Source organism: Mauremys reevesii, linkage group 1 (genome assembly GCF_016161935.1).
Source record: "Mauremys reevesii isolate NIE-2019 linkage group 1, ASM1616193v1, whole genome shotgun sequence".
Taxonomy (NCBI): Eukaryota; Metazoa; Chordata; order Testudines; family Geoemydidae; genus Mauremys; species Mauremys reevesii.
Genome location: NC_052623.1, coordinates 52,968,915 through 52,983,081, shown reverse-complemented (window position 1 = coordinate 52,983,081; position 14,167 = coordinate 52,968,915). Strand labels below are relative to the sequence as shown.

At 42.0% G+C, this 14,167-nt stretch overlaps 1 protein-coding gene across 4 annotated transcripts in view; it reads right to left on the bottom strand.

Annotated features, from left to right (window-relative positions):
- Positions 1–315: 315 nt before the first annotated feature.
- BRCA2 (BRCA2 DNA repair associated) overlaps positions 316–14,167 on the bottom strand; it is an 89,154-nt gene continuing 75,302 nt past the window's right edge. For 3 of the 4 annotated variants that reach the window (XM_039489095.1, XM_039489087.1, XM_039489105.1), the window contains exons 22-27: positions 12,858–13,059; positions 11,769–11,935; positions 11,539–11,677; positions 3,337–3,593; positions 2,143–2,295; positions 317–1,382 (exon numbers count right to left, since the gene is read on the bottom strand). In XM_039489095.1, coding sequence (XP_039345029.1) covers positions 741–1,382; positions 2,143–2,295; positions 3,337–3,593; positions 11,539–11,677; positions 11,769–11,935; positions 12,858–13,059 — 1,560 coding nt within the window. In that variant the 3' untranslated portion in view covers positions 317–740. Of the gene's footprint in view, positions 1,383–2,142; positions 2,296–3,336; positions 3,594–11,538; positions 11,678–11,768; positions 11,936–12,857; positions 13,060–14,167 lie in introns of all 4 variants that reach the window. The other variant, XM_039489114.1, reaches the window with a different exon arrangement.

The following is a 14,167-nucleotide window of genomic DNA, read 5'->3' as shown; positions in this document are numbered from 1 at the left end:
CAGGCAAGTGAATGTGATTGTTTACATGTTATAAATAAATGAAGAAGATTTGAGCCCCTTTCATGATGTTACAGTTCTAGGTGATATCTTCATCCAACAACTACCAAGAAAACACATGTGTTCTACCTGCTTGAGGGTCTGATAATCCTTTCACAGCAGATGTCAGATTTTCCTATCAATCGATACATCAAAACTATGGCTGCCTTTTGACATCTTAACACTAGAGAAGTACAGAAAAGTTAAGGACATTAACTCTATTGGAAATAGTGTCTTATAATTTACCTCTATTGCACTATGATGAGTCCAACAATATCTCTGGGATTCTAGATTCAGTAGCTAAATACTGTAAATACATTCTAATGACTTCCCTGATAACCCAAGAAAGTGAGAAAAGCCAACAGTTTAATTTAAAACAAATATTCTATTCTACTTTATCAATACATCAGGTTCAAAATACGGGTTCATGACTAAATGTTGGCAGACCTTTAACTACACCATTGTGAGCAGTGCTGCTGTAACATACTGGTATGAAGGAGATCTTAATGGATAAAAATTGCACCATTCTTGTTCAACTCTAAGGTTTTCTATTCCATAGAGTAAACGCTATTTATTAAACCTTTGTTTTTGCAATATAGATGTGCATTATTAAATACAATTAGGTACTGTATAAATGTTTACAATGTGCAAAGAGTAAAAAAATCATTTAAATATGAAGTATATACAGTACTGTACATATGCATTTAGTAGCATTTTCGTTTTGTTAGCCTTTGTAGCTTCTTTTGGATTACTAATAAGCCCTCAGTTTCCCTTGTGTCTTTCCCAGGAGCCTCAGTTCCTTCAGTACTGTTTTGTGAAGTTTTTGTTTCTGCAGCAGACTTAGGAGAATTATTTTTGAGTAAAAGGTGATCTGATGGATCATTGGATATTGCACTGGTGGATTCATCCACACAATCCATCTTCTTTTCTTCTGGCAAACTATACAAGAGCACTTGTGTGTTTATCATTGCAAGTTCATCATCGGCAACCAAGTCATTCTCAGGAAGAGGGGCGGTTTCATTTGTCCTTTTAAAGGAGTTGATATGACCAGAGTTAGGATTTATTCTTTTCAGTGATTTGTTAAACTGGACACCAGAGCTTTGTGGTGGCTGAAAAGCCTTTTTCAAAGATGGAGAAACAAATGAATTGAATGGTGTCACTGGAGGAGGGGAAGGTATTTTACAGAGCAGGTCCAGAGCTTTTCTTTTTTTGCAGTTCTTGGGGGGTTCTTCACTATAAGAAGTACGTGGGGTCATTTGTTCTGAGCCTTGTGGAATAAGTTTCAGGTCACGCTTGCTGGCTGGCAAAGACCTCTGATACTTTATTTTGCTATTAGGAGAGGAAATCTAGTTAAAAAGAAGAAAAAGTTTTAATATTGAGTCAAACACCTTATTTTATTTAATTTCCTATTATTTTCACATACAATAGAAACTTGGACAAACAATACTGTGCCACCATTTATGTCTGAGCACATTAGTCGATCTTCTGGTGGCTAGCAATCCCAAGCTGAAGTTAGTAGAAAAAAGTTGTATGATTCCAGGGGGGGTCCCTGTGTACATGCATATTAAGGTAGAGAACAGTTTGGCACTGTATCGCAAATCTAAACTTCCCATATTTGAAACCTCTTCCATCAGATGATAAGGATTCATAAAATGTATGACCAGCTATGAAAAGACAGGCTGACCTAATATATTCTAAATGACAAGAGGTTGAAAAAATAAGAGGTAAGGAAATAGGGAGACAGAAAAGGAAAATAGGGTATGTTGCTCTTGCACTGAAAGCTGGGAGCTGATCTTTAGTTTGTTTCAGATAAAAGTTAGTTAGGAAGTGTAATAGATGTGATGAACAAAGGCATATCTTGAGACCACTTTATTTTACTTTTTGAATGTTATATGGAACATTTTAGGCTAGGGATTGTACTCTATTCCCTGCAGGAGGGTTACCACAGCACTCCAGAAACTAAAAACAGTGGGAGGCAATTATTTCAGTCCTTGAGACTGTGAACAGTTCTAGAGAAGTACCACCCCCAGACTAGTTTGCATATACTGGTTGAAACAGCTATGAGAGGTCTAAGGAAACACTGATCTTACACTTCAATAAACTTACCAGACATTTATTTTCTGCATCAGGTCCTGATTTCCAGGAAGGAGAATGGTGATCTAAGCCATACTCTTTAGGTAAGTTATATGGTTGTGGGTCATTTATCTGAAGCAAATTCATCAGTTTGCGTTCTGCATCATTGCAAAAGCAATTTACATTCTACAAGACAGAAGAGAGAAAAATGTAAGGAGGTTGTGGGGTTTTTAAAATATGTATAAAATATAACATCTGAGATTATATTTACTACTGAAACAATAATGCTAAACTAATCTTTGTGAACATTACCATGCTTGTCTCTTGGCTAGTAATTCAAGTTACTAATTCAAACTGTGAATTTTTAAAAAAAAGATTCCTGCAGCTTTTAGAGAACAATGTAAAATACTGTTAATACTACTTAGTTACTGTTAATGGGGAAAAAAAAGGTTAAACTCCCCCCCCCATGCCTAATAATCTAAAACAAAATAAATGTGCTTATTTAGTATCAACTGACATTAAATGATTTCCTATTCAATGTGAATTACAAATTTCTGGCATCCTGTGCCAAACTGTAGTTAATGTCAATTATTTCAGGTACTATCGATGATTTTTCAAATATTTATATTATTTTCTATATATACTAGCTATATGAAACAACAGCTTGGTAGAGCAATGACATAGTACAAAGTTTTGCTACTTGAAGAGTAATTCTAATTGTTCGTGTATATTTGTATAAATTTGAAAGAAAACTAAATAAATGAGAGAAAATGCATGCTTTGTTGATTTCATATTCCACTTGACACAGTTCAGTTGGAAAACTGCAGTCACTGCAAAAATATTATGATAGCAAACTGTTATTAACAAATGGGCTCAATTGTACAAAGTAGTGTACTTCTCATATCTTTAACTTCAGCCAACTAAAGTGGCAATGACTGGTTCCATATAGAAAATTATTCTACTTTTCTTGGGCAGAGGATGATGACCCTGACAGTGCCCTTGAGGATAGTAGTGAAAAGCCAAGAAAAATGAAGGAACTCCATGAGTGATATGGAGGCTCCTCCAGAATTAAATTAAACAATCCCCCTGCAAAAATCCCATCAATCAAACTGAATATTATCAGTGTTACCATAGGTTGGTCAGAGTATTACCTGTGTTTATGGACTCTATACTGAAAAAAACTATACTGTACTAATAACTATTGTATTAAAAAATCCATCACTTTACCTCTGTTGTGTTCTTCAGTTTATTAAATCTCTCTTGAAGATAGCGATCCTTTGGACTTGCCGAGAATATGGAAAGGTCTCCAGCAAATAATGTGGGAATTTCTGATTTGAATTCAGATCGCCACTGAAGATTGCTTGCAGAAATCAATGTAAAAGGGTTAATTAAGTCTTCAATAGCAAGTTGCTTAAGGTCTGTCCAGATCTTGATGGCCACTAGATTATGATCTTCATCTGACAAATATACCAGAGTAGTGAAACCTAAAAAGTTTTAATTAAATTGAAATGATACATGCAGTTTGGACAGATATTTTCATAGAAAAAACACCTGCTCTACTATTACTTTTGGGTTGTTTTTCCAAAGTTCAAAGAAAGGAAGCCTTCAACTTGCAAAATGATTTTTATTTACTTAGGGCCAGATTCTGCTCTTAATTACACTAGTGTTAATCTGCTGTAATTCCACTGACTTCAGTAGAGTCACTGTACTCTATATTTACACGGGCATAACATAGCAGAATTTTGCCCTTAATACCTTTCAAGTCAAATGCATCTGGGACTCAAATTAATATTTAAAATGTCTATGCTGTCTAGTGGGGTAAAGTGCCTTAGGTCATTTTAAAGAAAACCCAAAACATTGTAAGTCCTTGTACCAGGTTAGTGCAAAAATTTGAAGGATACTTGTAACTTTTTAAAAAAATATTGATCATTTATAAGTACAACTTTTGTGTAGAAACAAAAATTAAGTCTCCAAAGTACTAGTTGACTAAACCAGGAGATGAAAGTAAAAGAACAGTGAGAAATCTCTATTCAAAAATGAATAAAATACTTTACAATCTGCAAGCAGAATACTTCACAAACAACTTCTGGTGAAGATCCCTTAGTAGTTGTCTAATTAATTTCTATGTGAAAGAAAACACATCAAGCTTAGCAGAACAATTCAGGGCTTCAGAGATGAGAGTTGAAGATAATACCATTGCAAGCAGCCTCTGAAGACAACCTTATAGCTTTTTTTGTTTTTAAGAGAAAAGGAAGAAAGCAGCAGCAGCAGGACTGGTGATAATGCAGTAAAAGGAAAAGAGGTTTGGCATCACAATATTCTGGAAGAAACTGGAGAGGGAAGACTTAAGAGGTCAACTTCAGGTCAGGGCATGGTATCAAGACATTGCTTGTTCTGGTAGACGATCTGTCCACTGACAAGTAAGATAAAGCCATTCTCATCCTGCTGTGCCTATCTGCAGCGTCTGATAGCGCTAATCACCAGATGTTGAAATGTCCTTCTTCTATGCCCAAACCAAGAGGATTATGGACAATTGTTCTTCCACTTCTGGAGTCCTTGCCTGTAGAGTCTCATAAGACTCAGTCCTCTCCTCCTTACTATTCAACAGCTACACAAAGTCCTGGAGAGAGCTGGTGAGATACCACAGGCTGAGATCGCAGGCTGTACTAGTACATCAACAACAAACAGCTCTACATTTCCTTTTGTCAAATATAAGCCAGCTCTATTTCCCAGATTTCTCAATGCCTAGTTGTAATCAACACTTGACTGAACCCAGATAAGACTGAAGTCATGTTGGCAGGGAGAGAGAAATGCTTCAAAGAACTTGCCTCAGCTATAACATCCCCACTCTCAAGACTAAAAGTTGGTCTGTAGCCTGGGGTTCCCCGTGATGGATTCAGTGCTACCAGATGTCTAAATAACCATGCCAACAACAAAAATAAATGCCCATTTCTATCTGTAACTGTCCAGAAGATTGTGCTGCATCCTACTGGGAACAGAACTGCCACAAAGACCAAATATTTGTGACCTTCAGATTTGTTTACTGCTGCTTATATCTAGGAATGAAGCCAGACACCTTAAAAAGGTCTAACTGGTAGAAAACATAGTTGCTCATCTGCTTAGCAAGAAAAGTTGTCTTGAGTACATTAGTCTTGTGTGCAATTCATTCTCTGCACTAGTTCATTACTGAATAGAGTCCAGTTCCAGGTCTTTATTTTGATATTCAAAAGCCCTCTCTAGGATTTTCCCTAGTTACCAATAAGATCACCAGTCTCTCTGCAACCATCACCTCCAACAGCTAGGTTCCACTGGATCCATGCAACTGCTGATCAAGAGGGGGGCTCATCAGTACAGGAGACAGAAATTTCACAGGTATTGAACCTAGACACAGGAAATCACTCCTGCAATAGATGAGAATGACCAAACTTAAAAACAAAACTCATCTCCACTAAGTTCTTCCCCAACAAATAGTTAATCAAGATATTTTTCCTAAATGGCAGGGAATGAAGAAAGATTGTTGTTACTATTTCTAAAGTCTCAGACAGCCCTCAGATACTATGGTGAAAGGTCCATATCAGCAGATTTATCATAGTAGGGTCTACTACAGAACACCAAATCAGGAGGAGGAGGTGTATGAGGCATTTCTAGAGCAAAAAAACAAATATCCAAAACACAAGACCTGGTAGTAATGGGGGACTAACTCCCAGACAGCTGTTGGAAAATGTAATATGGCAAACCACAAAATTTCCAGTAAGTTATTGGAATGTATTTGGGATAACTTTTTCTTTCAGAAAGTTGAGGCAGTAACCAGGGGGACAGCCATTTTAGACTTCATTCTGACCAACAGAGAGGAATTGGTGGCAAATCTGAAGGTGGAAGGTAATTTGGATGAAAGTGATCATGAAATGATAGCTTTCATGTGTCTAAGGAAAGGAAGGAATTAGGGCAGCAGAATAAGGACAACGGACTTCAATAAAGGAGGCTAAGAAACTGAGAAAACTAGTAAGGGTACGTCTACACTACGGGACTATTCCGAATTTGCATAAACCGGTTTTGTAAAACAGATTTTATAAAATCGAGTGCGCGCGGCCACACTAAACACATTAAATCGGTGGTGTGCGTCCATGGTCCGTGGCTAGCGTCGATTTCTGGAGCGTTGCACTGTGGGTAGCTATTCCCTAGCTATCCCATAGTTCCCGCAGCCTCCCCCGCCCCTTGGAACTTCCGGGTTGAGATCCCAGTGCCTGATGGGGCAAAAATCATTGTCGCGGGTGGTTCTGGGTAAATGTCGTCAGTCACTCCTTCGTCTGGGAAAGCAACGGCAGACAAGCATTACGCGACTTTTTCCCCTGGATTGCCCTGGCAGATGCCATAGCATGGCAATCATGGAGCTTGTTTTGCAGTTTGTGACTCTCACCGTATGTGTACTAGATGCCGCTCACAGAGGCGATTCAGCAGCGCTACACAGAAGCACGCTTTTGCTTTTGCATGACAGCAGAGATGGTTACTAGCCATATTGCACCATCCAAACCCTTCCATAAATTGGAACTGAGGATGATCATGGCTACCAGTCCTTTTGTACCATTTGCTGCTAGTGCCCCTGGCCAATCAGCCAGGGGCGCAAAAGCCAAGATTGGTTACTAGCCATATTGCACCTTCCATCGTCTTGTACCATTAGCTGCTGTCATAAGTGCCCCTGGCCGATCAGCCAGGGGCGCAAAAGCAAAAATTGGGAATGACTCCCTGAGTCAATCCCTCCTTTTTGGTATCTAAAAATAGAATCAGTGCTGCCTAATATAGGCAAGTGTGCTAGAGAACCACCGTATCATAGAACCAGAGAGCACAGCTGCTCTGTGTCAGAGCCTGCAGAAATTATTATCTGTATGCTATTCACAGGGGGTGCTCCTGTAACAACCCCATCTGTTGATTCCAGCCTTTCTTGGCTACCGTAGCATTGTCCCCCCACTTGTGTGATGAATTAATAAAGAATGCAGGAATAAGACACACTGACTTGTTAGTGAGAAATGAGTGGAAGGCAGCCTCCAGCTGCTATGATAGTCCAGACAGGACATTAAGCAGTGTGTAGGAGAGAAGCCCAGCATCCCACTGCTAGTCCAGGGGCAACTGAATCTTTTCTTTACACATGAAGGGTGGGGGCTGATGGAGCTCAGCCCCCTGTTGCTATGATGAGGATGGTTACCAGCCATATTGCACCATCCATCCACCAGAAAAAATTAGGGCCAATAGGCTGATGATGAGGATGGATTTCCAGCTTTTTGTACGATCAGCTTATGCTGATGATGAGGATGGATTTCCATCATATTGTACCATCAGCCGCCCATGGCGGGGGGGGAGCAAGGATGTTGGTGTTGAGTGCTGCACTATCGCGTCTATCTGCAGCATTCAGTAAAGATAGGGTGACATGTAAAAGAGTCAGAGGATTGTTTTACCTTTCGCTTCTGGGGGTGGGTGAGTAGATTGCCAAGCTATGCCCTGACCCGCGGACACTGTGTTTGACCCTAGAAGCATTTGGAGCTCAGCCAAGAATGCAAATAATTTTAGGAGGCTGCAGGAACTGTGGGATAGCTTCAGTCCTCCAGTCCATGCGCATCCATTTGATTCTTTGGCTTTCCGCTTTGTCACGCTGCAGTGCGCTGAGTCCCTGCTATGGCGTCTGTCTGGAGATTTTTAAAAAGGATTCTGAATTTCATCTTCTGTAACGGAGCGCTGATAGAACGGATTTGCCTGCCCTTACAGCGATCACATCCGCATGGTCCATGCGGGAGCTCTTTTTTTATTTTGATTTCGGACTGCATCGCCACCCGTGTTGATCGGAGCTCCACGCTGGGCAAACAGGAAATATTCAAAAGTTCGCGGGGCTTTTCCTGTTTACCTGACCACTGCATCCAAGTTCAGATTGCGGTCCAGAGCGGTCACTGGTGCACTGTGGGATAGCTCCCGGAGGCCAATACCGTCGATCAGCGTCCACACTAACCCTAATCCGATATGTTAATACCGATACTAGCGTTACTCCTCGTTAGGAGGAGTACAGAAACCGGTTTAAAGAGCCATTAAAATCGATATAAGGTGCCTCCTAGTGTGGACGGTTTTGGCGTTAAATCGGTTTTATGCTCCTAAAACCGATTTAAACGCCTAGTGTAGACCAGGCCTAAGTAATGTCCACGGAGAAAAAATCTGAAGGATAAAGGAGTCCAGGAGAGCTGACACAATGTAAACTAATCCAATGCAAAGGAAAGAGAAAAAACAGTAAGAAGCCAATATCACTCCATCAGGAGCTCTTAAATGACCTGAAAAATCAAAAAGGAATCCTACCAAAAATGGAAACGTTCAAGAATTGCTAAGGAGATATAACAAAAGGATAGCACAAGCATATAGGGACAAAATCAGAAAGGCTAAGGCACAAAATGAGTGACACCAAGCAAGGACATAAAAGGCAGTAAGAAGAGGTTCTATAAATACATTAGGAAGCAAGATGAAAGAAAGGGTAGGTCCTCTACTTAACAGGGAAGGAGAAAAGACAGTTACCTTTTCCGTAACTAGTGTTCTTCAAGATACATTGCTCATGTCTATTTCATATTAGGTGTGTGTGCTCGCCATGTGCACCGGTGCCGGGAGTTTTTCCCTTAGCAGTATCCGTAAGGTGTACGGGGAGATTTTGGCAAACCAGTGAAGTGCCTGAAACCACAATTACTTATTGCTAAAAGCAGTCATGTCAGCAGGCCGTAAATATCAGACAACGACTGTATTGCTGGGGGAGGCCCCTGGGCATCATCCCCCATGAGGGTAGGGGGGTTAAGGTAGGCACTGTCTCCTCTACCCCAACCTCCAAGCGTGTTTCATGCACCAAGTCCAGTGCCGCTGGTGCAGTTAACTGTTGTTCTGAGGTGGTGGCAGATGAGCAGAGCGAAGGGGGCATCGTCATCACCAGCGTGGCCCATGCACTTCATTAAGGCCACTGGGGAGGCCACTGACCAAGGCAGTGCCGTAGACGTCGATGCGGCCTCAGGTGCCCAGTTGTGCCAGTGGAGTCTCAGTGAGGGGCTAAACTGCTCTTCCATGCCAGGGGAATCCCCTACCAGTGACCATGGTGGGGCTGTCAACGTCTGTGTCTGCCTGCTGACTGTCACCACCCGAGACCGGTGCTTGGGGTGGGAGGATCGGTGCCAGTGTCGGGGGGACTGGTGTGGGGAGAGGGAGAATTGGTATCAAGATGGGGAGGACTCCCATGGGGTAAACAACAGAGATCTGTGCAAAGAAGATGAACAGTGCTGGTAGCACAGAGACTGGTGCCTCCCCAAGATGATCCACGTCAAGATGGCGGGAACCACGAACACTGTGCTGGTGACCAAGGGTGAGCCCCAGAGGATCTGGGCTGCAATGCTGGAGATCTGCAGCGCAGAGACGGAGAGTACTGCCTTGGCTTGGGGAATCAGCAGTGCTCCACTGCCCCCTGGTGGCGTCTTAGCAGCTGGCTTGCCCTCGGAGGGAGCCTTTGCCGCTTCCTGTGGTGCCTGCGGCGTGGGCCGAGGCCTCTGCTCTCTTGGTGCCAGGTGAGCTTGGGAATGAGTTGATGTTGGGTCCCCTACCGCTCCCAGGAGTTGGTGGTGGATTCTTTAAGGGGCTCAGGGCCCCGACCGGGGAGGCACGTCCATGTGGCTCCGGAATTCCCAGGCGCCCCAAACTGAGTCCTTTGCCCGATGCCCCATGGCCTTTCCCGCCCAGTGCTGGAGAACCATGTTTCTTAGTTTTCTTTCTGGGCACAGGCGATGGGGAGTGGTTCTGGGTAGAGCCCAGTGCCAGGGGTGTGCTGCACACTGAGGCACTAGGAGTTGAGTCTTGGCAGGACAGCTTGGAAGCCGGACAGAGGGCAGCCTCCATGAAGAGAGCCCTCAAATGAATATCCCACACTCTGAGTCCTGGGTCGAAAATGTTTACAAATATGACACTTGTCCTTCACATGTGATTCCCCCAAGCACTTGAGGCAGCTGCTGTGGGGGTCACTTACAGGCATAGGCCTGTTATAGTCCGTGCAGAGCTTAAACCTCAGAGACAGGGCATGCCCTTCCTGGGGTGAAGTCCCTGCTGGGACTCTAACTTCTAACTACACTTAACGTTAACTACTTACAAGTCCCTAAGCTTGAACTCAGAAGAGATGAAACCACTAGCCCTTACTATGCAAGGAAAGGCACTCCGACTATCCACCACAGGTGGTAAGAAGGAACTGAGAGGGTGTAGGGCTGGCAATGCCTGATATACCAACGCATGAGCACAACACTCAAGGGGGCGTGACAGCTGATGCTAATGATACCGCTAAGGCAAAATTCTCTGATGACCATGCATGTGGGCGCACACACACCTAGAATGGAATCGATATGAGCAAGTACTCGAAGAAGAATATTTAGATAAGTTACATGTATTCAAGTTGCCAGTGCCTGACAAATTCATCCTAGGGTACTTAAGGAACTAGCTGAAGTATTAATTAGCAATTATCTTTGAGAACTCCTGGAGGACAGGCGAAGTCCCAGAGGAACAGAGAAGGGCAAACATAGTACCTATCTTGAAAAAAGAGGATCTGGAGAATTATAGACCAGTCAGCCTAACTTGGATACTGGAAAAGATACTGGAACAAATTATTACACAATCAGTTTGTAAGGACTTAGAGGATAACAGGGTTATAAGGAATAACAAGAACAAATCATACCAAATGAACTTAATGTCTTTCTTTGACAGGGTTACTGGCCTAGTGAATAGGGAGGAAGCTGTAGACCTGATATATCTCGATTTTAGTAAGGCTTTTGACAGTCCCACCTGACATTCTCAAAAGCAAACTATTGCTATTGTTACCTGTGCTAGCATGGCACATTGAGCTGCTCCAGGCCAATGGGGGCAGCAGGAAGTGGCAGCCAGCACATCCCTCAGCCCGCGCTGCTTCCCGCAGCCCCTATTGGCCTGGGACAGCAAACCACAGCCAGTGGGAGCCGCGATCGGCCGAACCTGCGGATGCGGCAGATAAACAAACCAGCCCGGCCCACCAGGGTACTTACCCTGGAAAGCCGCGTGCCAAAGGTTGCTGACCCCTGGTATAGCCTATAAGGGTAAGGGAATAGGCTTCCAAGGGATTTTATGGAATCCTCACAATTGGAGGCCTTTAAAAACAGGTTGGACAAACACTAGTCAGGAATGGTCTAAATTTACTTGGTCCTTCTCAGCAGAGGTGGCTGGACTTGACGACCTCTCAAGGTCCCTTCCAGCCCTACATTTCTATGATTCTATGATTTGGCTGTCTAACCTAAACATTAGACAGTTATAAACCTGCAGATACAATACCAAGATCAGCTTGGAAAGCTGTTAGATTTTTAATATGATCTATTTAAACATGAAAAAACTTGGAAATAATGCACAATATACCTGTTCTCTTGCTAACAGAAACTATAAATCCCACTAAATCCACTTCAGCACAGGCTGGTTGAAAAGATGGATCCAACAACATGCTGAACGGCAGAGCCTTCCTTGGAATATAAATCTGCAACAGCACCTCTTGCGAAGCCTGAAGAAATAGAACTTTAAATATTTATGCCATCAAGCTTACATAAATTGTTTATGCTGTTATACATATATTTACAGTTAAAAGTTTTTACCTGTAGTTGCAGGTACTGAGTTTTGTTTGTGGATGTTAACTGTACATTAACAGTGTCTGATTTGCCTTTGGATTGCGAAGCTACTAACTGGTATATTCTGTACCTACCACCTTCTTTTAACAGGGAACATACATCTAATAATGGACGCCATATAGTCAATATAATGGCTGAAATGTAAGATTAGAAAACATATTAGTATGCAGTAACATGGAGGCCTCAAAAAAATTCAACTTAAAAATTCATCCTTGGTGTAACTCTGTTCAATTTATAGACTCATAGATTTTAAGGTCAGAAGGGGCCATCATGATAATCTAGTCTGTCCTCCTGCACATTGCTGGCCGAAGAACCTCGCCTACCCACTACTGTAATAGACCCCTAACCTTCTCAAAGCCGGTCCACCACTTGTTCAGGGAAAGCCCCTGGCGGTCCAGGCCGGTTTGTTTACCTGCCGCGTCCACAGGTTCAGCCGATCGCGGCTCCCACTGGCTGCAGTTCACCTTCCCAGGCCAATGGGGGCTGTGGGAAGCGTTGCGGGCCGAGGGATGTGCTAGCCACCCTTCCCGCAGCCCCCATTGGCCTGGAGCGGCGAACCTCAGCCAGTGGGAGCTGCGATCGGCCGAACCTGCGGACGCAGCAGGTAAACAAACCGGCCTGGACCGCCAGGGGCTTTCCCTGAACAAGTGTCGGACCGACTTTGAGAAGCATTGATCTAGTCCAAACCCCTGCTCAAAGCAGGACCAATCCCCAATTAAATCATCCCAGCCAGGGTTTTGTCAAGCCTGACCACGTGCCAGTTCGTTTAATATTCTTAGATGGAGATTATCTGAGCCCCCTCCTTTAGTCCCATTAAGCTGCTAAATTTGACTTCCACCTCTGATGTGGTAATTTCTACTTCCATATCCTCATTCCCATTAGCCACCCTGCCACTACCTAAACTCTTCAGTACCCTTATTAAAAACTGAGGCAAGGTATTTCTTTAGGTGTTGGACCATGCCTTGATTATTAATCTTTAATCTCCACCCCATCCCAAGTGCTTAAATTGGCCTATTATGGTGAAAATTGAAGTTGTTTACATTTTTCAGTACTAACCTTTATCTTTTTCTTGTTTTCTGTAATCCACAACACGTAACTTCCATACAGTAGACACATCCCTTTTGGAGAAACCATGTTCCTCCCGTTCAGCAGACTCTATAGCCTTCTTGAATTCTGCTTGTATCTGAGCTTGCTTCTTATCATTCAACATCTGTCTGTGAGTATTCAAGGCTTTTAACTGCTCTTCACTAAGACATCCCTGTAACCACAAAGGGCAAACCCACTCAGCTTTATGTGTCTATCAGTAAAAAAGTCTGTCATAGATTGAGAAAGTCTTCTCTAAATATACAAGATTAATTTTCATTTCATTAATAACACAACAGGATTTCAGAAGTATTATTATATATTATAACACAAAGGGGCCCCGATCTTGGTTAGGCCTCTAGGTATTACTGGAATGCAAATAATAAGCATTTGTACAGCATCATAAATACATACATTTTACAAAACATTGACAAAGTCAAAGTCACAGACTCTATGATCTTATTACAGTCAAAAGCCCCGATCCTACAAATGCTTAGGCATGTGCTCTGCTTTATAATAGACACAATGGGGACTACTCACTACTTAGCATGTCACTAAGTGTCTGTGCTTGAATTAAGATTGGGAGAAATGGCAAACACAGGTTGGAGCTGTAAAAGGAGGAAGATTGGGAGCAAAGACAGCAATCACTTAGGTGAAAAGTACATGAGTTTTGAGGGTCACATCATGGGTTTGTTTAGATTTGTTTACTTTAGTAGAAAGCAAACCTGGATCAATTTCTTTTGCACAAACATAAAATAGGATAAGGGCATAAAACTACAAACATTAACTTTAATTACATTGTTTGCTGAGCTGGTTGTATTGAAAGTATAGATTTGTTTGTTGAATCTCTCTCAAACTGCTACTCAGTTAGTGATTTTTGTATGTACCAGGTTCTTACAGAGGTCTTGTTATAATTACATGGGGGAGGGAAACACAAGCATGGTGAGAAGCACCAATTGTCACTGCACCACAAATATTTGGTAAATATTCACTCAAGTAGAAAAATTATTTAGATACTACTAATAATTAGGGCTGTCAAGTGGTTTAAAAAAAATCAATTGTGATTAATTGGGTGATTATAAAAATTAAACACGATTAATTGAGCTGTTAATAATAGAATACCATTTATTTAAATATTTTTGGATGCTTTCTACATTTTCAAATATATTTATTTCAATTACAACACAGAATACAAAGTGTACAGTGCTCACTTTATATTTATTTTTAATACAAATATTTGCACTGTAAAAACAAAAGAAACAGTATATTTCAATTCACCTAGT